Raw genomic sequence first — 25,691 nt, 5'->3', positions numbered from 1 at the left:
GTTTGCATTAAAGACGTAGACTCTAAAACTACTTTCCCCATCAGACAGTCGCTCATCCTCGCATAGCTTATCAAAATGACGCCTCGCCTTCCTTCTCAGAGTGTCTTCAAATGTGCGCTGAGCTCCCCATTTGTCGGCAAGTGTTTTTGCAGTGACTTTGTCCTTCTCAAAATCCTGTCCGGCCAGGACCCCTATGTCCTTGTGTAGACTGACTGCTCTGTGCAGGTCTGCATTTTTGGCCTGTAGCATTTTGGAGACGACGTTCCCACTTTCTAAAACCTTAGTCTGCAGAACAACAAAACAAAATGTCAGTGCTGCTGCATCCTCCCTCTCGTTCTTCTTGTCTCTTAAAAGCACAATATTGGTGAGGTCCTTCATTACGTCCACATATCTGTATCTCAGGGTGGCAAGGGACTCCTATCTAGATGACCAGCGGGTGGGACACAGGCGTTTTAGTGTTACATTTTCTTTTTCCTGGTGCAAAATCAAATATACCACTCAACATTGATCTCTTTATGCTATGCCCGGAGAAGGTGTATAACAGTTCAACTGTCTCATAAAACTGTTTAAACTCTTGACACATTTTTGACAGAGACATTGAGCAAGGTTAAGATTGTGCGCTACGCAACGCACAACAACAAGCGGCTCTTTTTCAGATATTCTGGCCTGCACACCCGAATAGACCCCGCTTATGTTAGCAGATCCATCATACCCCTGCCCAGGACATTTGGAAATATCCCGCCCATTATCCTCTATGCTGCCCAGGACTTTAAATTGATGCTCAGCCGCTGATGTGTCAGCAGCCTCCAGAAATCCTGAAAACGACTGACGGTCAGATCTGTGGCGACATTATCAACATCCCTTATCACTCTCACAAAGCGATGAACTTGGTTTAACTGGTCTACGTTGGATACATCCAGTGTCCATAATAATAGAAACAAAAAAATGGGGCATCCTGCATCTCTCACTGGATGTCACACTTCATTCGCTCGGTTAAGATATAAATCAGCTCGTTTTGGATTTGAGGACTGAGATAGTTAATTAACAGATCCTGCGGGCCGTTCTAAAAGTTCAGAACTGGGTCGTAAAATGACAGTTCAATTATACTGAGACGATTCCTGTCCCAACTATGCGGTGCCCCTCACGGTGCCCCTAACTATGCGCTCAAACAAATGTGCTGCATTTCTGCATCAATAGCGCCATTGAGCTTCCATTGCTCATATACAAAACAGGCACCCATGTGAATCTGGGATGTCTCATGACATGCTATTTTTTTTTATTTTTTTTATTTTGTATGTTAGATGGCGCCAATCTCTCATCCCATTCACCCATTCATCAGAGAAGGGGCACTCCGATCTCCGAACAGCCAGCAAGGCTCACAATACGCCCAATCTAGCCTGGCCGAATAACATAGCCATGTACGTGGTCATTTGATTCCAGACTTGGTTGTTTTAATTTTTTAAATTTTATTTGACCTTTATTTAACCAGGCAAGTCAGTTAAGAACACATTCTTATTTTCAATGACGGCTTGGGAACAGTGGGTTAACTGCCTGTTCAGGGGCAGAATGACAGATTTGTACCTTGTCAGCTCGGGGGTTTGAACTCGCAACCTTCCGGTTACTAGTCCAACACTCTAACCACTAGGCCCTGTAGTGGTGTAATACGACTCGGAAAAACACCGCCTTTCTTCATCTCTTGGGAATGGGCCAGTAGGCTTACACGGGCCTAATGCAATAACGTGCCGTTTAACCTTTGCATCCATATTTGTTGCATAATGCCCCCTGTCAGTTGAATAGGTTAAAAGGCCATCAGCCCCACTTCCACCTGTTTCCTCAGCCGCCACGATTCTAGCCTTGCCCTGCTCCTCTTCCTCCCTGCCCGGCCCAGGGATAGTCTGGCTTGTGCTCAGGGTCATATCCGCCGATACCTGACAACCTGTATCCTCCTCTGTCAAAGTTGCCGTTTCTGGCATGATGGAACAGCTTTGCCTTGGCTCACTTGACCTGCTAAAAGCTGCTGCTGGCGATGACAAACCTACATCCTCTACTGGTCCCGCTATATTGCTTGTGCTAGCAACGGCTGCACTTGAACTGCATTTGAAAAAGGAATCTAATTTAACAAATTTTGATACCTCCTTTGCTTTCTCATTTTTGGCCTTCCTCTTTTGGGCTCCACTTTTGTGTTGATACATAGCTGATTTTTAAATCCATAATTTTCTATTCTCTACTTAATTTTTCCCCCGGCCATTGTCTCTTGATAGCTAGCTCAACTGTTGCTTAAAACAATGACAGAAACAAGGCTTTGGAGAGTATTTGCACGATGAATCCCAGAATGCATTTCACTATCTTAACATGGTATTGAAACTATTGAATAATGTGATTTATTTAGCAAATTAATTTGTCAACTATACACTAAAATATCATGCTGACTTTTTGTTGGTGAAACCATCAGTGGGATCATCTATCATATAGCCTGTGTTAAAGAAAGATCTTCAACATATCTTAGAGTTGATGGACCCACGTCAACAATTAATACTTGAGCATGGTAGTGTGGTATTCAAATGACAGAGGGGGCCCGCGGCTCCACAGAGCCGGGCCCACTGGCTGCAGCTACGGCACCTACCCCGTGCACAAAGCAAGATCCATATAGAAATGGTTTGTTTGTGGAAGAACTTGACTGGCCTGCACAGAGCCCTGACCTCAACCCCACCGATTACCTTTGGGATGAATTGGAACGCTGACTGCGAGCCAGGCCTCATCGCCCAACATCTGTGCCTGACCTCACTAATGCTTTTATGGCTGAATGGAAGCAAGTCCCCCAGCAATGTTCCAACATCTAGTGGAAAGCATTCCCAGAAGAGTTGTCTGTTATAGCAGCAAAGGGGAGCCAAACTCCATATTCATTCTCATGATTTTGTAATGATATGTTCCCTGAGCAGGTGTTCACATACTTTGTCACTTAGTGTAACTGCATATACCGATAACATTATTTGATAACTGGTTAGATGGTGTTAAGTATTTCCAACACATTTTAATTTGACATTATAGGGAATAGGCTGGATAACCAGGCCCTCCATATAACGTCACATCCCCTAAATGTTTTTTTCCCGGCATGACGTCAGCATTCTTTGGAATTCTGATCAGTTTTATGAAATAACTCCAACAGAAAAAGGAGTAACTTTGCATTGGGACTTTTGAATCATAATCTAATAGAAATCCGTTGTAGTGGGCGTGGCCTATGGCACGGTTTTAGATGCCCTCCTCTTGGCCGCCGTTACAGTTTTAAAAGTTAGTTTCCTGCTATTCTACAAATTTTGCCATTGGGCAGAGAGAAACATTCTAGTTTCAAAGCTATCTTCACGCAATTATACACATTTCGCCATTGGCTTGCGCCTTGTTCTATCGGTTTTGGAATTTCATATTCTCCCTGACTGTCAAATTTTTATTTTGGTTATTGTTAGTTCTCAAAGATGGTCTTATTAAAAAAAGATGTGATGTAGCAATGCATCTTTTCTACATACTTTATCTGGTTTTAGTCGTCCGAGTTTACACTGAAAACATTTTACCATCCTGATTATTTTGTTTTCAGTGGCGGCCATGATTTATGCATATAGGGGAAACACATGGCTCCACTGTAGTTCAGCCTTATCAGGCTGCAAGGACTGTATAATACTATAGAACAAAATGTTGAAAGGTTGTTCTCTCTTTCATACTTCTAAATGCATAACTAACTTGTAGAAGAAAAAAAAGGAGGGAAGTGCTGCTAGGATACAAAATAGTAGATCTATGTAGATAGAGAATGTGCTCTTTGGTGAATGGATTAATTGATCATTTTAAAAAACGAGGACATGACTAACTTTCCAAGTCAATTGACCATCTACTGTGGTTGACAATCTACCATACCATCTATTGTACTACATTGTAAGTACACCCTATGTTTTTGGGGTACTAAGTCAAGCCCTCTTCCTTTATATACCACCCCTACGTTGAAATACGTCTGTGGATATGAAGTAGAGGTAGAATACCTACTTGGGTCTACTGGGGTGAAAGGATGGAGTCTGATTCACTTCCATATCAAAAGGCAGAGAGCTGGTCATTACATGGCCTTGGCTTGACACCACCACTACTTTACCCTGCCACGTTAGGTCGTAAACATGCCCCCATCCCCATTACAGTACTCTGTAGGCAGACACGGTGGCTGAGCTGAATGTAGACAGGACATCAACACACAGTGTCCCTTTGGACAGCAGAATAATGTATGCTCTGTAGAGTCCATGAAGAATTCTGCCGCCCACACATCAGGGTTGAACTCTCAGGAAATGACTAGTGTGGTGAGGAGGGAGAAATGACAGGGGATCCCCAGGACACACACACACACACACACACAGCAATTATGTTCATTTTATTCCCATCCTGTTGTAGAAAAAGCATATCAGTCTTAGTCCTCTGGTTCGTATCTGACCCTGCTCGGCCCCAACGTACACATTGATGTATAGACATGGATGTTCTTTTTATTAGAGAACAATGAGGTGATGTTATCACTGGAGGAAGATGCAGCGACAATAAGGGTGGCTCCTGTGTTTTCACCAGGAGAAGAAGCTGGGAAAATAAAAGAAGTGTGTCTTGAGGAGAGAAAGTCACACTGAGCAGACAGATGTCAATACCAGAGGTTGGAGCTGGTTCAGGGAACAGAACAAAACATATTTTTTTGAGGAACAACTGATAACGAAAGTGATCTACACTGTTCGGAACAGAACAGTTATTGAAAAAGCATGAAAACCGGTTAATCTTTTTAAATTGAACCTTTATTTAACTAGGCAAGTCTGTTAAGAACAAATTCTTATTTACAATGACGGCCTAACCCGGCCAAACCTGGACGACGCTGGGCCAATTGTGTGCCGCCCTATGGGACTCCTAAACACGGCCGGATATGATGCAGCCTGGATTCAAACCAGGGACTACAGTGACACCTCTTGCACTGAGATGCAGTGCCTTAGACCGGTGTGCCACTCGAGAGCCCCGGCTAATAACGTTATTTTACGGTTATTTTTTTTTTACCCAGTTCCACAAAAACAAAACAAAGTGCATATGTAAACCCTGACTGTCACTCAGAAACATATTCCAGTGTCTGCCTGCCAGCTGAAAATCTTCACCAGTGTGTGTGTGTAGGCTACCTGTTCCTCCCCTCCGACCGAGAAATGAATGGTCTACTGTAGCTACTGACGTTACAGGCATGATTCAGAAATTAGGGAAAGAACATTTTCTTAAGAGACAACGAATACACTTTTTTCAATGCTAGTTAATAACCCTTTAGAACCCATTGCGGCTGTCGACGGCCTTTCTTTAAAATTAATATAGCGGCTTCGAAAGCCCTTGTTTTTCTAACAATTTTCTAACATTTTTGCCCAGTCTCTTTCTTATAGTTGAGTCATGAACACTGACCTTAACTGAGGCAATTGAGGCCTGCAGTTCTTTAGATGTTGTTGTGGGTTCTTTTGTGACCTCTTGGATGAGTCGTCGCTGCGCTCTTGGGGTAATTTTGGTAGGCCGGCCACTCCTGGGAAGATTCACCACTGTTCCATTTGTGGATAATGGCTCTCACCGTGGTTCGCTGGAGTCCCAAAGCTTTAGAAATGGCTTTGTAACCCTTTCCAGACTGATAGATATCAATTACTTTGTTTGTCATCTATTCCTGAACTTCTTTGGATCGTGGCATATCTTGCTTTTTGAGATCTTTTGGCCTACTTCACTTTGTCAGACAGGTTCTATTTAAGTTATTTCTTGATTCAACAGGTCTGGCAGTAATCAGGCCAGTAATCGTGAAATTGAACTCTGCTTTCAAAAAAATGTGATTAACCACAGTAAATTCATGATTTAAAAAGGGGGGGCAATTACTTTGTCACAAGGCCATGAATACTTTTTCATGAAATAATTGTGAAATACTTTTTCACAGCACTGTATGTTTGATGCAGTCGATGTTTGATGCTGTGAAATTTGGGGAACAGGTGTCGTGCAGCTGTCACGTTAGGGTAAATGCCCGCGCAATGGAGCTCATATGATAAGTTGGATATTTGTTTACATAGCCAGCTAACAAGTTGCTTGTTTTGTCCCGTTTCTACCGACGCAATTCATTTGGAAACTGTCGTAAATAATCAGCTAACATTGGCAAACTCTGTAGTTAGTCTGTCAGGCGAGAAAGAAATCGTTGATTTAAGGGGAGAGAAAGAGAAACGAATGGGAAGCGTGTAACATTTTAATATGGAAACCCCTTGTTAGGAAGAGTATGTGAATGGTTGAGAAAAAGACTGTGAGAGGGAGATGGAGATCATTTTCCACCTACAATTGTATCCTATTTGTTGCTCCTCTCCCTCTGTTACTCAGTTCCTCTGGGTCAGTGAAAGTGAGGGACGTGATGTGGAGAGTCAGGGCTCAGGAGCAAACGGCAGGGAGGAAGAGGAGTTCGAGATGATTGGAGGGTTAGAGATGTGGAGGAGGGAGGGGTGGAGCGAGAGTGGAGGGAGAGAGAAGAGGAGGGAGAGTAGAGGGAGAGAGGAACATGGAGAGGAGGAAGAAGAGGGAGGAGGAGGGAGAGGGAAATAGAGGAAGAGGCGGTGATATTGAAATATTATTTCTGTTCCAGAGCTTGCAATGGATTATAACAAGAAAATGGGTGGGGTTGACCATCTTGACCAACTGAGGAACTATTACAATGTTGGACGCACAGTCAGAAATTGGTGGAAGTAAGTGTTTTGGGGGATGCTCAACATTGTAATTATAAATGCATTCATTGTGTAGGGGACCCTGCAAAGGCTCCTCCCAGAAACCTCAGGCATTGGTCCCCGAAGGCATTCAAAATGCAGCTTGTGCATTCACTTTGTGATAATGCTACAGTGGCAGGAAGAGGGGAGCCAAGACTGTGGCACCAGGGCGTGTGAACCGATATAGAACTCATTGGAAAGCAGGTGAAGTTTGAAGGGCACAAGAGAGGGTGTGTGGTGTGCATCCAGAGGTGATGCTGCAGGTCAAAGAGTGGGAGATGTTTAAGAAACCTCCTTTGGGTGCTCTTTGTGTCTGTGCCACTTTACAGGAGGGGGCAGTTCTTCCAGAAGTTCCATGACATGTTGTAAGCTAAATGTAAGCCATCTTACATTGTAGGAAACAATGTAAGATGGCGCCGACAGACATGGCAGCTCTGCTTCTAGCTCCTAAGCAACTTTGTTTTTGTGTGTGTTATTTCTTACATTGTTAGCCCAGAACGTTTTTTTTGTGATATTACATACAGCCAGAAAGCACTTTTGGATATCAGAGCAGCTGTAACTCAACAGCATGACGACCAAGAATACGACTTCTCCGAATTGCATCCTTAGTTCGTACCCTTCAGGGTAATTTAACTTATCCCAGAGGCTGCTCCATGATGCCACCGGCGGAGAAGAGGTATTCGAAGTTTACTTCTAGTCCGACTCAGGAGGCGTGCACACCATCCACCGCTTCCGAGTATATTACTTGCTAATTCAGTCTCTGGACAATAAAGTAGACGAGCTCAGGGCGAGGATCTCCTTCCAGAGAGACATCAGGGACTGTAACATGCTCTGTTAAACAGAATCATGGCTCTCTCGGTCCCCGTCCATACAGCCAGCTGGATTCTCAGTTCATTGCGGAGACAGATTTTTTTTTTTTTTTTAACTCTCCGGGAAGAAGAAAGGTGGTGGTGTATGTTCCATCATTAACTTCAAGCTTCCCCCTACTTTTTCTGAAATTCTGTTAAAAATCGCGCAACATTTTGGCGTCCTGCTACTCAGGCCAGGAATATAGTATATGCATATGATTAGTATGTGTGGATAGAAAACACTCAGACGTTTCCAAAACTGTTTAAATCACGGCTGTGACTATAACAGAACGTCTGTTTCATCGAAAAGCGCAGGAAAATCTGATCACTGGAGATGGAAAAAAGTATCCATGCGCCACTCCCATGAATTGTTAAAGGTGAACCGTAATATATTTGGCCAAGCTTGCAGTACCTACAGCTACCACAGGATCTATAGAGTCTCCTCATTTGAATCTGAATTGATTCTTGGTAGATCCGCCAGGGAACCGATTCTCTCCGACCACCGACCCGAGGCATTGTCTGCCTTTTTCTCCGGACATTTTCCACACGGCAGGCTATCGAATTTACATCATGATTTTTATAGCTTATTAACGTGTAGTTATACCTAAAGTTGCATTAGAAAGGTATTTCGAAGTGTTTTGTAAAAGTTTATCGTCGAATTTTTAACTTTTAAAAAATGACGTTACGTTATGAAACGCTCTTTTTTCCGTTTTCCACACAGTCTTCATAGATCGATATCTAGGCTATATATGGACCGATTTAATCCAAAAAAAGACCCAGTATTGATTATGGGACATCAAGGTGTGCAAAGAAAGAAGATGGTCAAAGGAATGTTTTATATTTTATTGTGCGGTTTGTGTAGCGCCGACTATGCTAATTCTTTTGTTTACATGCCCTACGGGTCTTTTGGGGTGTTGCATGCTATCAGATAATAGCTTCTCATGCTTTCGCCGAAAAGCATTTTAAAAATCTGAAACGGTGGCTAGATTCACAATGACTGTAGCTTTATTTTAATACCAAACATGTGTATTTTAATGAACGTTTGCGTTTTAACTAATACCATTAGCATATAGCGTCGCGCATGTGCATTTCTAGAGCTCTAGGTGAGACGTCTGCGTCTCACTCAAGAGGTTAACTACTCATGGTGTGATAACATACAGAAACTCAAGTCCTTTTGTTCACCCGACCTAGAATACCTCACAATCAATGTATTACCACCCAAGAGAATTATCTTCGGTTATAGTCACAGCCGTGTACATTCCCACTCAAGCCGATACCACAACATCCCTCAAGGAACGACACTAGACTTCATGCAAACAAAACCACATATCCTGAGGCCGCAATTATTGTAGCTGGGGATTTTAACAAAGCAAATTTGAGGAAAACACTACCGAAGTTCTAGCAACACATTGACTGTAGTTTTCGCTCTGGAAAACCCTAGAAAAGCAGTGTGGGGGGGGGGTGTTATCACCCTTTCGAGATGCCTACAAGGCCTTCCCCCGCCCTCACTTCGGCAAATCAGATCAAGACTCCATTTTGCTCCTCCCCCTTCCTATTAGGCAAAAGCTCAAACAAGAAGTACCCGTGCTAAGGTTTATTCAGCGCTGGTTTGACCAATCGGAATCCATGCTTCAAGATTGTTTTGATCATGCGGACTGGGATAGGTTCCGGGTAGCCTCTGAGAATAACATTGATGTATACATGGACACGGTGACTGAGATCATCAGAAAGTGTATAGGGGATGTTCCCACAGTGACTATTAAAACCTACCCAAACCAGAAACTTTGGATAAATTGCGCAAAACTGAAAGTGCGAACCAAGGCATTTAACCATGGCAAGGTAACTGAGAACATGGTTGAATACAAATAGTGTAGTTATTTCCTCCGTAAGACAATCAAACAGGCAAAATGTAGGTACAGAGACAGAGTGGAGTCGCAATTCAACGGCTCAGACACGAGAAGTATGTGGCGGGGTCTACAGACAATCCCAGATTACAAAGGGAAAACCTGCCACGTCGCGGACACTGGCGTCTTGCTCCCGGACAAGCTAAACACAGTCGCCCGCTTTGAGGATAACACAGCGCCACCGATACGGCCCGCTCCTTAGGACGATAGGATCTCGTTTGCCTTGGCCCCTAAGACCCTCACAATTGAAAGTATCACTGCCTGGTACGGCAACTGCACCGCCCGCAACCGCAGGGCTCTCCAGAGGGTGGTGCAGTCTGCCCAACGCATCACCCCACTATCATCCAGAAGGCGAGGTCAGTACAGATGCATCAAAGCTGGGACCAAGAGACTGAAAAACAGCTTCTATCATCAGACTGTTAAATAGCCAACACTAGCCGGCTACCACAGAGATTTGTATAAACCTTGCTGTCTGTCCAACATTGTTTCAATATTGAAATTCGGTCGCCAGCTGGTCCATAGTAATGAACGCGTCGGGAGACGGGACGAGACAGACAGCCAGTCGAAATCATGAATCAGCTGGGATCATTTTTATGGATATAAACAATGAAATGTCAATAGAAAACAGGTACAATGAAATGCAGATAGTTTGCAGTCTTTCCAGCTTCAGTTTGAAGTGATTGTGTTAGCTGTGTTGTTGGCTAGCTCCTCTGAACAAGTCTCCTGACGAGAGAACACATTTTCTATACCAGGCGAAATCACGCATCATTAGATCATTGTTATGGCTGTAACTACAAAATAGTAAGATGTTTTAATTTTAATATTGGTGCCACTCTGCACACACAAGCTTGTTACCAAATAAATGTCACTAGAAAACAGCTTAAACTAATGCAGCTACTTTGCTGTTATTCTGGCTGCATTGTTTGACGTGACTAAGTAAGCCGTATTTGGCTGGCTAGGGAGCAAGGGAAAAGAATGTTGCCAGCCAGTATGGTAATTGAACATTTAGAACGAACGACTGGGTCGTGTCTCTGACTTGTGGAAGTATGAAATAGTATGAATAAATTCACCAAAATAACATTATTTGAATAGGTTGGTAACCCGTTGTATAAAATTGATAATACCCTCGAAGTCGGTGTTGGCTGGATATACTGGGCCTAACACCAGTGCCAATATATCCTCCAAACACTGGCTTCTCTTGCATTATCACTTAAACAGTTACCACGTTTCACATTGGATTTATTAACTACAAAATGGTAAGATGTTTTGATTTTAATTTTGGTGCCACTCTGCACACACAAGCTTGTTACCTAGCTAGGTTGTTGGCTAGCTCTGGTCTAGCTCTCAAACTCTAGGAGGCATTGTGTAATGTGATGGAACTGAGAGTCATGATCAAGGGCTAGCGCTGGTCCAATGTTAAGACAATTCTCTGAAATTAAAAGACATTCAAAGTTCCTTCATAGAAGCCGCTCATCCGCAGGCCTAATTCAGATAATGCATGTCATAACAACAGCTTGCCAGCGCTCTCCTCACCAGCAAAGATTTCAGCAGCATGTCGCACTCTACACTACACTTGTCTCTCCAATGCATGTACATAGCTTTGCCTGTTCCATAAAGCTGCTCTATCGACTGGTGAAGTAATTTCATGTTGGGATAAATGTGAAATAAAAGAAAACATTAAGACGTTTTGAAAAAACCCCAGAAAGGAATAATATAAACTGCTAGTTTTTTGTGTGTTTTGAACCGGTTGAGAACTTTATTCTGCTGGATGGAAAAGTGGAACTGTACACCAAAAAAGTGGTTCTGTTCACAGCGAACCAATTGGAAAATAAGTTCAGCTCCAAACCCTAGTCAAAACTCTGGTGCTATGAGTGCCTGCCTGCGTGACAAAAGAGGTGTTTTTGAGCGGTCTCATATTTCAGTGAGTGGGGCAGCGTGTGTGTTAGTTTGAGAACGCAATGTGGAGGCGAATGAAACGCACACCTGTTTAGGCGAGGTGCTGGCTATCAGAGTAAAACACTTGAACAACGAAAGGAGAGCCGCACACTCTAGGAGCTGAGATGTAATCATTTAATAACCTAATATCCAACGTTTCACCTGATGAAGACAGCCCGTCTGTCGAAACGTTGGATATTAGGTTATTAAATTACTGCATCTGAACTCCTAGAGTGTGCGGCTCTCCTTTTCAAGTTTGAGAGCGCATCCATGTCCCAAGAGCTGGAGTCACAAAATACTTTGCAAAACAAAGAACAAACGCTTCAGAGCTATGATGAATCACCACACACACAAATGATACCCAGCACCGGTGTAACCCCCCCGCCAAACTAGATTTAGCACCCCTCATTCCGGGAACCCTCCCCAATCTTAGCGAGAAACAGCGTCAGTGCCCCTCCCCAACATGTGTGTGTGTTTGACACTGTGACAGAGACGGTAATAGAAAGATTATGGAGTAACTGTATATGACCTCGATATCTAATGTATTTACAACACATCCACTAACTAAACATGATGTAGCAGCTGAATGTAGTGCTACTCAAGCACTAAAATGTTCGATTTCGAATCAGATGGAATTTGGTTAAGCAGCACTTGTGTGTGTTTTAGTGCGTGCGTGTCTGTGCTGAGGTGGTGAGCGTACCTGGGTTCAGTAGGTGTGTAGGGAGGTTGGAGATGAAGTCAGCAGCTCTGTCTCGGACATCCTGGTCCTCGTCCTGCAGTAGAGTGAACAGACCTCTCCACAGAGACACTGTGTGGGACACACCTGGCACAATCAAAACTTCATTAGGACACAGAGAGATGTATGAAAATGCATTAAACTACATTCGCATTTGTCATAGTCCGTTTCTGCCTTAAAGTTCAACTTATCTATTTTTTTTATGGACGGGTTGCATATGCACAAAGGTTTTTTTGGCGGACAATAATCACCGTTGTCCAGCATCCTTCCGCGGATGACTCAATTCTTTTTTTAAAGCATTGTCTACCTGTAATTTTCATACACACAATCTTTGTGGCTGTGTCCTTAAAATCACAACCAGAAAATACCAACACAAACCAAAAACAAAACAACTGTAGCTCCCACAAATACATTCAACTTCCATATAGACCTACTCACCCAATGGTAGGTTGGGGCTGGTCAACAAGGTGGGTGTGGCATTGACCAGTACCTCTGCAGCCATCATCTTGACCTCTGCATTTTGCTCCACACCGCAGGACTGAGACACCAGCGCCCCCCAGCGCCCCAGACACGCTACTGCAGCCACACCCTGATCGGAGAAGGACATAAACATAGACAAAACTTATGTCACTGCAGGGCATGGTAAACGCACACAATTTCCCAGCTGGATCATTGGTGGTTCTTACCTGAGGGTCACTGTGTACTAGGTGCACCACCAATCTAGAGGCCAGGGTCAGGGAAGCACAGTGCAACTCCACACTGGAATACAACACACACAACAGTAAAACACAAGGACAGTGTGAGATCTTTATCAACTCAATACTGCAGTAACACACTGCACAAAGAAAATGAGCCCCTACACAACACCATTCAATAAAGCTGTGTGTAAAAACATTCACACAGAGCTAACGTATCAAATATGTGTCACATGCGCAGAATACAACTGATGCAGACTTCACCGGGAAATGGTTGCTTAAGAGCCCTTCCCAACGGCACTGTTTAAAAATAAATCATAAAATAGTAACACAAGAGGAATAAAATGAAAGACACTGAACAAAAATATAAAACACAGCATGTAAAGTGTTGGTCCATGTTTCATGAGGTGAAATAAAAGATCAGAGAAATATTTCACATGCACAAAAAGCTTATTTCTCTCAGGTGTGGCATATCAAGAAGCTAATTAAAACAGGATGGTCATTACACAGGTGCACCTTGTGCTGGGGACAATAAAAGGCCACTAAAGATGTGCAGTTTTGTCACACAACACATTGTCACAGATGTCTTAAGTTTTGAGGGAGCGGGCAATTGACATGCTGACTACAGGAATGTCCACCAGAGCTGTTGCCAGAGAATTGAATGTTTATTTCTCTACCATAAGCCACCTCCAATGTCATTTTATAGAATTTGGCAGTACGTCCTTCAAGCCTCACAACCGCAGACCACGTGTATGGCAGACCACGTGTATGGCAGACCACGTGTATGGCAGACCACGTGTATGGCAGACCACGTGTATGGCAGACCACGTGTATGGCAGACCACGTGTATGGCAGACCACGTGTATGGCAGACCACGTGTATGGCAGACCACGTGTATGGCAGACCACGTGTATGGCAGACCACGTGTATGGCAGACCACGTGTATGGCAGACCACGTGTATGGCAGACCACGTGTATGGCAGACCACGTGTATGGCAGACCACGTGTATGGCGTTGTGTGGGCGAGCTGTTTGCGGATGTTAATGTTGGGGTTATGATATGGGCAGGCATAAGCTACGGACAACAAACACAATTGCATTTTGTCTACGGCAATTTGAATGCACCGGGATGCCGTGACGAGATCCTCATGATTCTGCATGATAATGCACAGCCCCATGTCACAAGGATCTGTACACAATTCCTGGAGGCTGAAAATGTCCCAGTTCTTCCATGGACAGCATACCTCAGACATTGGGGATGATCTAGATCGACGTGTACGACAATGTGTTCCAGTTCCCACCAATATGCAGCAAATTCACACAGCCACTGAAGAGGAGTTGGACAACATCCCACAGGCCACAATCAACAGCCTGATCAACTCTATGCTAAGGAGATGTGTCACACTGGATGAGGCAAATGGTGGTCACACCAGATACTGTGATCCACACCGCTACCGTTAAAAAAAGAAGTTCTGTATTCCCAGTCATGTGAACGCCATAGATAGGGGCCGGATACATTTATTTAAATTGACTGGTTTCCTTATATGAACTAACTTAGTAAAATCTTTGGAATTGTTGCATTACCAATCAATGTGCAGAGGTATGAAGTATTTGAGTTACAGTGCCTTCAAAAAGTATTCACACCCCTTGACTTTCTCCATCTGACACTTGTAGCCAGAAAGCTGTCTAAGAGCAGGTTTAACCTCTACTGTTAGAAAGCCAGATCAACTAAGAATACCTAAGAGTGAATTAAACTATTTTGAAAACGCAATTAAGGGAATTAACTGGAATGATCTCGTGTCCTATAGAGACATGGAAGCTGATAGTCAGGTTTTTCTATCCACAATAAATAGTTTCCTAAAGAAAATCAAATCCAAACCTGGCCAGAACAGCATTCTTCCTTGGAGAAATCTGGAAATTGATGAAAGAACGTGATTATGCTCTAAAAATAGCCCTAAGACCCAAATTAGAGCAGGACAGACGTAGGTTTACCATGTTGAGAAATCAGACAGGCCAAGGCAAACTTTTTTATGAACATAATTGGTGAAGCAAAGGGAAATTCTAAACTGATCTGGGAGAATCTAAAAAAGTGAAACAGGGAAAGACCATAGTAACACTGCAAAAAGACTAGAAATCATGGTGAATAACAATCTAACACAGGATGCAGTCGAAATAGCAATAGCCTTCAATTCCTACTTTACTGACTCTGTCAGGGTACTGACACAGAACCCCTCCACTGGTTTCTTGGGCTCAGTGCTAGTAAATGACACTCAACCTGTCTTCATCATAAGGGAGGTTTCTGAGTCAAAGGTGAACAAGGTGATTAGCTCACTAAAGAACTATAAATCCAAAGATGTTTGGGCTGGACTCTACCTTTCTTAAAAACTTCAAAGAGTCACTCATTGGCCCCATTACTAAGGTCACCAACACAACTATTGTCTCGGGGTGTTTCCAAGGGTATCGAAGTCGACCATAATAAATGGCCATCTTAATGACCCTGCTGACGTGAGTAACACCTGTGGTGTCAAAGGTTGTTGAAAAGTGCGTAGCAAAACAACCGATTGCCCACCTCAACAACAGCCCCTTCACATTACACTCCATGCAGTTTGGCCTCAAGAGCGAAACACTCCACAGAAACAGCTAACTGTTTTCTTCTGGAAAATGTGAAGTCCAAGATGGACAAAGGGGGCGTTGTTGGGGCTGTGTTTCTGGACCTAAGGAAGGCTTTTGATACTGTTAACCATGAGATTCTCATCACAAAATTGTCCAACTTCAACTTTTCCCCCGATGCCTTGATGGCAGAACTCAGAGTGAGCAATGAGCTGTTGCCCACTCTTAGCTATGATAATAATGTATGCAGATGATAGTGATATATGTGCATGCAAAGAGCAAACAACAAGCTGCACAAGAACTCACTACTGTAATGGTCCAAGTTACAAAGTGGCTCAGTGACTCGTGTCTGCATCTCAATGTGAAAAACAGTTTGCATGTTCTTCACAAAGAGGGCAACAGATGCTACTGAGCCAGATGTCTGTGTGTCAGGGGAGAAGCTCCAGGTGGTATCTGATTTTAAGTACCTTGGCATACTTGATTCCAACCTCTTTTAAAAAGCATGTGAAAAAAGGTAATTCAGATAACCAAATTCAACCTAGCTAATTTCCGATTTATACGAAATTGTTTGACTAGAGGTAGCAAAACTGTACTTCAAATCTATGATATTCAACCACTTAACATACTGCTCGACTAGTTGGGCCCAAGCTTGCTGTACAACATTAAAACCTATTCAGTCTGTCTACAAACAGGCTCTCAAAAGTGCTTGATAGGAAGCCCAATAGCCATCATCACTATTATATCCTCAGAAAGCATGAGCTCCTGAATTGGGAAAATCTTGTGCAATACACCGACGCATGTCTTGTATTCAAGATCCTAAAATGGCCTGGCTCCCCCTCCACTCAGTACTTTTGTTAAACAGAAAACCCAAACATATGGTAGCAGATCCACAAGGTCTGCCATGAGAGGTGACTGTATAGTTCCCTTAAGGAAAAACACCTTTAGTAAATCCGCTTTCTCTGTGAGAGCTTCCCATGTCTGGAATACACTGCCATCAGACACACATAACTCCCCCACATATCACACTTTCACAAAATGCATGAAGACATGGCTAAAGGTCAATCAGCTTTGTGAACATAATCCCTAGCTGTGTATTGCCGCTTTCCATGTTGTCTGTTGCTTGTGAGGTGTGGAAACACTGTTGCTTTTATGAATTTTGTCTTGCTGCTTTTTGTTCTATGTTGCTCTGTCTGTATGCTACGTCTTGCTTGCCCTATGTTGCTCTGTCTGTATGCTATGTCTTGCTTGTCCTGTTGCTGCTCAATGATGGTCTATATTGTAATTGTTTTTAATATCCTGCCCAGGGACTACGGTTGAAGATTAGTCGGCTGGCTAAAACCGACACTTTTACTGAAACGTTGATTAATGTGCACTGTCCCTGTAAAAATAAAATAAACTCAAACCTTTGTGTTACAGCCCGAATTTAAAATGGCCTACGCACAATACCCCACAACGTCAAAGTGGAATACTATTTTATTTTTTACAAATTAATAAATAATGAAGAGCTGTAATGTCTTGAGTCATGTATTCCAAGTATACCCCTTTGTTACGGCAAGCCTAAATAAGTTCAGGAGTAAAAATGAGCTTAAGTCACATAATAAGATGCATGGACACACTGTGAGCAATAACAGTATTAAACATTATTTTTGAATGAATACCTTATAGCTGTACCCCCCCACACAACTATCTGTTAGGTCCCTCAGTCAAGCAGTGAATTTCAAACAGATTCCACCACAAATACCAGGGTTGTTTTCCAATGCCTCACAAAGGGCACCTATTGGTAAAAAAAAAAAAAAAAGCAAGACATTGGATATCCCTTACAGCATGGTGAAGTTATTTATTACACTTGGATGGTGTATCAATACACCCAGTCACTAAAAGATACAGGTGTCCTTTCTAACTCCGTTGCCAGAGAGGAAGGAAACAAGGGATTTCACCACAGTGACTTTAAAACAGAGTTGAATGGCTGTGATATGAGAAAACTGTGGATGGATCAACAATATTATAGCTACTCCACAATACTAACCCAAATGACGGAGTGAAAAGGAAGCCTGTACAGAATACAAATATTCCAAAACATGCATTCTGTTTGCAACAAAGCACTAAAGTAATACTACAAAAAATGTGGCAAAGCAATTAAACTTTTGTCCTGAATACAAACATGTTTGAGGGCAAATCCAATACAGTACACTACCAATCTCCAGGTTGCATCATGTTACAGGTGTGCTTGTAATCGTTAAGGAGTTTCAGAAAAAAGAAAAAAAATGGAATGGAGCTAAGTACAGGCAAAATATTAGAGGATAACCTGGTTCAGTTTGCTTTCCACCAGACACTGGGAGGTTAATTCACCTTTCAATCATGTCCAGCTTGTGTCGGTCATAGCAGACGGTAGCAGCAACATTATGTACAAAATTAGTTAAAAACAATGCGAAAAAAAAATAACAAAATTACACAGTTGGTTAGGAGCCCGTAAAACAGCAGCCATCCCCTTCAGTGCCACTATTATAAGCAGGACAATAAGCTAAAACACAAGGTGAAATCTATACTGGAGTTTTGGTAAAAGTTTATTTATTTTTTACCAGAAATATCACAGTTACAGTATTCAGACCCTTCTCAGTACTTTGTTTTAGCACATTTGGCAGCGATTATAGCCTCAAATCTTCTTGGGTATGACGCTACAAGCTTGGCAGACCTGAATTTGGGGAGTTTCTCCCATTCTTCTCTGCAGATTCTCTAAAGCTGTGTCAGGTTGGATTGACAGTGTGACCGCTGAACAGCTATTTTCAGGTCTCTCCAAAGATGTTCGATCGGGTTCAAGTCCGGACTCTGGCTGTGCCACTCAAGGACATTCAGAGACTTGTCCTGAAGCCACTCCTGCATTCACCCCAGTTTGAGGTCCTGAGCACTCTGGAGCAGGTTTTCATTAAGGATCTCTGTACTTTGCTCTGTTCATCTTTCCCTCGATCCTAACTAGTCTCCCAGTCCCTGAAAAACATCCCCACAGCATGATGCTACCACCACCATGCTTCACCGTAGGGATGGTGCCAGGTTTTCTCCAGATGTGACACTTGGCATTCAGGCCATAGATTTCAATCTAGGTTTCATCAGACCAGAGAATCTTGTTTCTCATGGTCAGTCTTTAGGTGCCTTTTGGCTAACTCCAAGTGGGCTGTAATGTGCCTTTTACTGAGGAGTTGCTTTTGTCTGGCCACTCTACTGTAAATGCCTGATTGGTGGAGTACTGCAGAGATGGGAGAACCTTCCAGAAGGACAACCATCTCCACAGAGGAACTCTGGAGCTTTGTCAGAGTTCTTGGTTCTACATCTGCATTGTTTGCTGTTTGAGGTTTTAGGCTGGGTTTCTGTACAGCACTTTGTGACACCGGCTGATGTAAAAAAGGGTTTTATAAATGCATTTGATTGATTGGTCACCTCCCTGACCAAGACCCTTCTCCCTGATTACTCAATTTGGCCAGTGGGCCAGCTCTTGGAACAGTCTTAGTAGTTCCAAACTTCTTCCATTTAAGAATGATGAAGGCCATTGTGTTCTTGGGGACCTTCAATGCTGCAGTCATTTTTTGGTACCCTTCCCCAGATCTGTGCCTCGACACAATCCTGTCTCAGAGCTCTACGGACAATTCCTTCCGACCTCATGGCTTGGTTTTTGCTCAGACATGGATTGTCAACTGTGGGACCTTATACAGACCAGTGTGTGCCCATAAATTTAATTTACCACAGTTGGACTCTAGTCAAGTTACAGAAACAGGAAGGATGATCAATGGAAACAGGATGCACCTGAGCTCAAATTCGAGTCTCATAGAAAAGTGTCTGAATACTTATGTAAATAAGGAATTTGTCTAATTAAAAAAAAAAAATGTTATAAAATGTTTTTTTTAAATAGTTTTTTTTGTCATTATGGGGTAGTGTGTGTAGTAGATTGATGAGAAAATGATTTCAGCAATTTTAGAATAAGGTTGTAATGTAACAAAATGTGGAAAAAGGTGTCTGAATACTTTCAGAATGCACTGTAGAATGCACTCTATTGAATGTGCGTCACTGCAAGATAGTCAGTGCAGATTATTTGGGTAGCATTAATTGACTATTTAGCAATCTGGGTATTTAGCAGTAGTATGGCTCTGGGGGGTAGAAGCTGTCTCTGAGCCTGTTGGTCCGAGAACCGATGTCCGGTACCATTTGCCAAACGGTAGCAGAGTGAAAAGTCCATGGCTTGGGTGGTTGGCGTCTTCGGCAGTTTTTCTGGCCTCCCTCTGACACCACATGATATAGAGGTCCTGGATGGCAGGGAGCTCGGCCCCAGTTATGTACTGGGTAGCCAGCACCTCCCTCTGTAGTTCTTTGCGGTCAAAGGCGGTGCATTAGCCATACCAAGGGGTTTTGCAGCCAGTCAAGATGCTCTTGTTGGTGCAGCTGTATAAGTTTTTGAGGATCCGTGCCAAATCTTTTCAGACTCCTGAGGGGAAAGTGGTGCTGCTGCGCCCTCTTCACGACTGTGTGGGTGTGTGTGGACAATGTTAAGTCCTTAGTGATGTGGACGCCAGGGAACTTGATGATCTTGACCCAATCCACAACAGTCGCTGTCCGTCAGCCACAACATGCTTCGTACAGATTGTGGCCTGGCCATTTTATTATATATATATATATATATATTAGAGGCAAGTCTTTGTAACCCAATCGTTATTTTCCACTCTCATTCTCTCACTGTTAAAACAGCGGTGTGTGTGTACAGAGGTGTGGGGTGTCCCACAGGTACTGGGAGGGGGACACAATTCAATCCCATTCAAAATCCTATTTTCCCTAACCACTAACCCCAAAACCTAACCCTAATTCTAACCTTAACCCTAAACTTGGAAATAGCATTTGACCTTGTGGGGACTAACAAAATGTTGTCAGTTGGTAAAAATGTTGTTAATTTACTATTCTTGTGGGGACTGGTCCCCACAAGTATAGTTAAACACGTCAACGCACACACACACGGATGAACACACACAGTCGGACAGAACTCCACACCTGTCGCCAAGTGCACGGGCCAGTTGGGCAGCTAACATAAGACCCGGAGTGAAGGGAGTGCTGGGTAAATCTATCTCCTTAATCCAAGGCTTTGGCTCCGAATACACAAATGGCATCCTCACAACCACAGGTATGTGGGTCCTTTCATAGACGGACAGAGAGAGAAGAGGGAAAGGAGGGTGGCTGCACGTCACCTACTGTTCTCCCACCTCTCCATTCAAGACTGTACATCAATCATGGATGGCTTAGGGCCGTTTTGACAGCCGGTTTTCACTGCTAGTCCACATCTGTTGTTTACAAAGCATGTGACAAATAACATTCGATTTGAGGACAGGGCCCCATTACCAGCGGCCATTTTGAGGTCATTCCTAAAGTTCCCTCACCTCCCTCTATTTCCCAACCTCCTCATAACATACAGTGCCTTACAAAAGTATTCAGATCCCTTGGATTTCTTCAATGTTATTGTGTTACAAAGTGGGATTAAAATTGATTTGTCATTTTTTTGTCTTCAATCTACAAAAAAATATATATTTTTAAAAAGATGAATAAAATTTGATAACTAAAATAGTCAACCCCTTTATTCAGGCAAGCCTAAATTAGTTCAGGAGTAACATTTGGCTTAAGAAATCACATAAGTTATATTGACTCGCCGTGTGAAATAATAAGGGTTGACATGATTTTTGAATGCCTAATCCTTCCTCTGTACCTCCTACAGTCATCTGTAAGGTCCCTTAGTCAAGTATTTATTTTAAAAACAGACTCGGCTACAAACACCAGGGAGCTTTTCGAAAGCTTCATAAAGATGGTGATTGGTAGATGGTTAACAATAACAAAATCAGACATTGAATACAATGAGTGTACAACACATTCGGAACACCTTCCTAATATTGATTTGTACCTCTTTTGCCCCGAGAACAGACTCAATTCATCGGGGCATGGACTACAAGGTTGTCGAAAGCCTTCTACAGGGATGATGGTCCATGTTTACGCCAACGCTTCCAACAGTTGTGTCAAGTTGTCTGGATGTGTTTCGCGTGGTGCACCATTCTTGATACACACGGGGAACAGTTGACCGTGAAAATCCCAGCAGCGTTGCAGTTCTTGACACACTCAAACTGGTGCACCTGGCACCTACTACCATACCCCATTCAAAGGCACTTTACTCTTGTCTTGCCCATTCACCCTCTGAATAGCACACATACACAATCCATGTCTCAACTGTCTCAAGGCTTTAAAATCCCTTCTTTAACCCTTCTCCTCCCCTTCATCTACACTGATTTAACAAGTGACTTCAAATAAGGGATAATAGCTTGCACCTGGAGTCACCTGGTCAGTCTATGTCATGGAAAGAATTCCTAATGTTTGTGCATTCAATGGATATCTTTAAGCATGGTCGAGTTAATTATGCTATGGATTATGTATTAAACCACCCAGACACATCAAATATGGTGTTTATTCTGAACAGAGCTACAGGACAGCAATGAAACTGCTCAGGATGTTACCTCACCAAAATTGGTGATTCTCAAACAGTTCCCGTGTTCAATGGCTGTGATAGGAGAAAACGGAGGCTGGATGAACAACATTGTAGTGGCTCCACAATAACGACGTAAATGACAGAGTGAAAAGAAATGTACAGAATACAAATATTCAAAAACTTGCATCTTGTATGCAACAAGGCACTAAAGTAATACTGCAACAAACAAAAACACAGCAAAGGAATACTATTTAAAAAAATCTTAAATGCAAAGCCTTATGCTTGTGGCATATCCAACAACCCATCACTGAGTAACTGCCTCCTTATTGTCAAGCATTGTTGTGGCTGCATCATGGTATGAGTATGCTTGACGTCGGCAAATAGTGTGTTTTTCAGGATAAAAAGAAAATGGGGAGGCGCTAAGCACATGCAAAATCCGAGAGGAAAACCTGCTTCAGTCTGCTTTATACCAGACACTGGGAGACGAATTCACCTGAGCAGGACAATAACCTACAACAAGGCCAAATCTACAGTTGTTGCTTACCAAGAAGACAATGAATGTTTGAGTTACCAAGTTACAGTTTTTGACTTAAATCTGCTTAAAAATCTATGGCAAGACTTGAAAATTGCTGTCTAGCCATAATCCCCAACATCTTGATAGAGCTTGAAGAATTATGAAAAGAACAGGCTAATTTTGCACAATCCAGGTGTGTAAAGCTCTTAGAGACTTATCCAAGAAAACTCACAGCTGTAAATCGCTGCCAAAGGAGACAGCGACTCCACTGCCCGCAAGGTACTACAGAGCGTTGTACGCTCATCCGAACACTGCCTACCCTCCGGGACACCTACAACACCAGGTGTCGCAGAAAGGCCAAGCAGATTGTCAGGGACTTCAGCCACCTGAGCCACAGCATGTTCTTCCTGCTTCCATCACTCAGACGTGGGCAGTACAGGAGCATCATGTCTACAACAAACAGACTGGCCAATAGCATCTACCACCGGACCATCAGGCTGTCAAATAGCCACCACTAGTCAGCTACCTGCTCCCCTTGCCCCCCCCCCATACACTGCAACTACATCTGCAAACGTGTGCGTTTCATTCTAAGGTATTTTCTTTTCTATTGACTCAGGAAGCTGAATACTTATGCCATGACAAATTTCTATCCAAAATCTAACCTTCCACTTTGACAGAGTATTTTGTGTTGATTGTTGACAAAAATGTACAATTAAATCCATTGTAATCCCACTTTCTAACAATAAAATGTGAAGAAATCCAAGGGGTATGAATACTTTTTCAGGGCACTGCACAGCTGGAAGAGAGTGTGACCTATGTCACAACGTCTCACAGGCTGGACTGGGAGAAGTTCAAGAGCACTACGCCTGATATTGAAAGTAATGGAATCGTAGTAATGGAATCTTAAGCTGATAAGAAGAGAAAGCACTCAATGACTCAGTGTTGTGGACGTGCTGAGGCTTACTGACGGAAATCCTAACCCATCCTAAACTCGACTTTTGTGAAGGACTGTGCGGGTAGACCTGATTCACACTAGCGTGCCGAGTCCGCTGACCTGAACCATTACTGTGCTGGTTTTCCACATTGCCTTACAAGCATGGCTTCAACAACTGTGGTGGTGGATGAGCAACCAGGCCAGCCTGGGTTTGATTGGCTTGACTCAGCTCAGTAGTGTGAAAAGGATAATAGTGTATTGATGTTTCAGGCCCTTGGTGGCTGGGCTCACCTGTGGGCAAAGCCTTCAGCCAGAGTGAGAACCCGCTCCAGGACCTCGGTCTGGGTCAGATTCCGCAGACCGTCCCTCCACAGCAGGTCAGAGTTCACGCTGAGGACAGACAGCACCTGCAGCACCTGAGGAAAGAGGGATGGAGTGGGAGAGAGAGCGAGAAAGAAAGAGAAGGAAAGAAATAGAGTAAGAGGACTGAGCAGCACCACATCTGAGTATTAAAATACTTGATTCAAGGTTTGTATTCGATTACTAATAATTGAATACACGTCATCGAAATTAATGGTTCAATCCCAGGCTGTGTCGTGACCGGGAGTACCATAGAGCGGCGCACAATTGGCCCAGCGTCGTCCGGGTTTGGCCGGGGTAGGCCGCCACTCTAAATAAGAATTTGTTCTTAACTGACTTGCCTAGTTAAATGAAATAAATAGAGGTGAAGTGAGAGCAGGATTTTTTCCTGACTAATGTCTAGTCTTGAACATGAACTACTGGGTCCTAGCTTCAAGCCCACAGCTCTGGTGTCTGTCCTGTGTGAGTTGGCACTCTGCCCTGGAGATATTTTTACCCCTCTGGACGTTCAGATCCTCCCAGCTAACCCAAACCACGGGCACACAGCTGACACACACACATCCTGTACCTCTGTGTGTCTCTGGCTTTCATCCCTTTCGCTCACTCTCTGCCTCATCGCTAGATCTGTCAACCCGTCTGTCCTTCTCTCCCTTTCCCCTTATCCACTTTCCAGGACCTGACTACATCTACCTTCCTCCAGTCCCACCTCAACCTGAGGAATCAGCCGAGCGAGTCGAGGGAAGAAGGAGTTGTTTTCCCTCAGAAACCCCAACACCTGTTGACATTCCTCCTGCATATTTCTTTGATGATCATTTATTTTTAAAGTATGGAGCTGTTATTGAAGCTTTAAAACAATCCCTGTATGGGATTAGAGGGATAGCAGTGAGAGTGGGTGTCAGTCTGGACGGGACGTGAGCAGGTTCTACGGCTTCTGTGTCCCTCAGCTTGTGACAGTGCTGCAGTCTCAGACAAATATTAAAGTAGTACGATTTTTAGCCTCTGGTCTCTCTGCTGCTCCTTGGCTTTTCATTTTTACTACCCCCTTTAATGGGTTCCTGTCTCAACATGCCCTGAAATCACACACTCCTAAAACACACACAACAACAGACAAGCTCACAACCTCCCTGACACACACTAGGGATGTGCACGGTTATTTGAATATCTGAACAGACGTTAGTGTGAGTACTTGGGGTCAAATTAAAAATAATAAACATAAAAATGAACACGTTTTCTCCAAATGCAGTTCTGATCTCATCGCTGCAACTCCACAACGGGCTAAGGAGAGGCGAACGTCGAGTCATGCGTCCTCCGAAACATGATCCGCCTAACCGCGCTTCTTAACATCCACCCGCTTAACCCGGAAGCCAGCTGCACCAACGTGTTAGAGGATACACCGTTCAGCTGACGACCAGAGTCAGCCTGCAGGAACCCGACCTGCCACAAGGAGTCGCTAGAGCGCGATGAGCCAACTAAAACTCCTCCGGCCAAACCCTCCCCTAACCCGGACGACACTGGGCCAATTGTGCGCCGCTCTTTGCGACTCCCAGTCATGACACAGCCTGGGATTGAACCTGGGTCTGTAGTGGGGCCTCAAGCTGCGATGCAGTGCCACTCGGGAGGCCCTTTATAGGCCTATTTTAACACTGAAACGGCTTTTTCTAAATGAAATGAAAATATCCATGTGACACGGATACATACAGTGGGGCAAAAAATTATTTAGTCAGCCACCAATTGTGCAAGTTCTCCCACTTAAAAAGATGAGAGTGGCCTGTAATTCTCATTATAGGTACACTTCAACTATGACAGACAAAATGAGAAAAAAAAAATCCAGAAAAATCACATTGTAGGATTTTTAATGAATTTATTTGCAAATTATGGTGGAAAATAAGTATTTGG

At 43.4% G+C, this 25,691-nt stretch overlaps 1 protein-coding gene across 2 annotated transcripts in view; it reads right to left on the bottom strand.

Annotated features, from left to right (window-relative positions):
* The window catches only part of thada (THADA armadillo repeat containing), a 109,376-nt gene that overhangs the window by 16,090 nt on the left and 67,595 nt on the right, over positions 1-25,691 (bottom strand). For both annotated transcript variants that reach the window (XM_024424541.2, XM_042323498.1), the window contains exons 33-36: positions 23,727-23,851; positions 12,868-12,940; positions 12,620-12,770; positions 12,146-12,268 (exon numbers count right to left, since the gene is read on the bottom strand). In XM_024424541.2, coding sequence (XP_024280309.1) covers positions 12,146-12,268; positions 12,620-12,770; positions 12,868-12,940; positions 23,727-23,851 — 472 coding nt within the window. The remainder of the gene's footprint in view (positions 1-12,145; positions 12,269-12,619; positions 12,771-12,867; positions 12,941-23,726; positions 23,852-25,691) is intronic.

This window comes from Oncorhynchus tshawytscha, linkage group LG06 (assembly GCF_018296145.1).
Source record: "Oncorhynchus tshawytscha isolate Ot180627B linkage group LG06, Otsh_v2.0, whole genome shotgun sequence".
Lineage (NCBI taxonomy): Eukaryota > Metazoa > Chordata > Actinopteri > Salmoniformes > Salmonidae > Oncorhynchus > Oncorhynchus tshawytscha.
The sequence above is the reverse complement of the archived record's forward strand: the minus strand, read 5'-3'. Positions and strand labels throughout refer to the sequence as shown.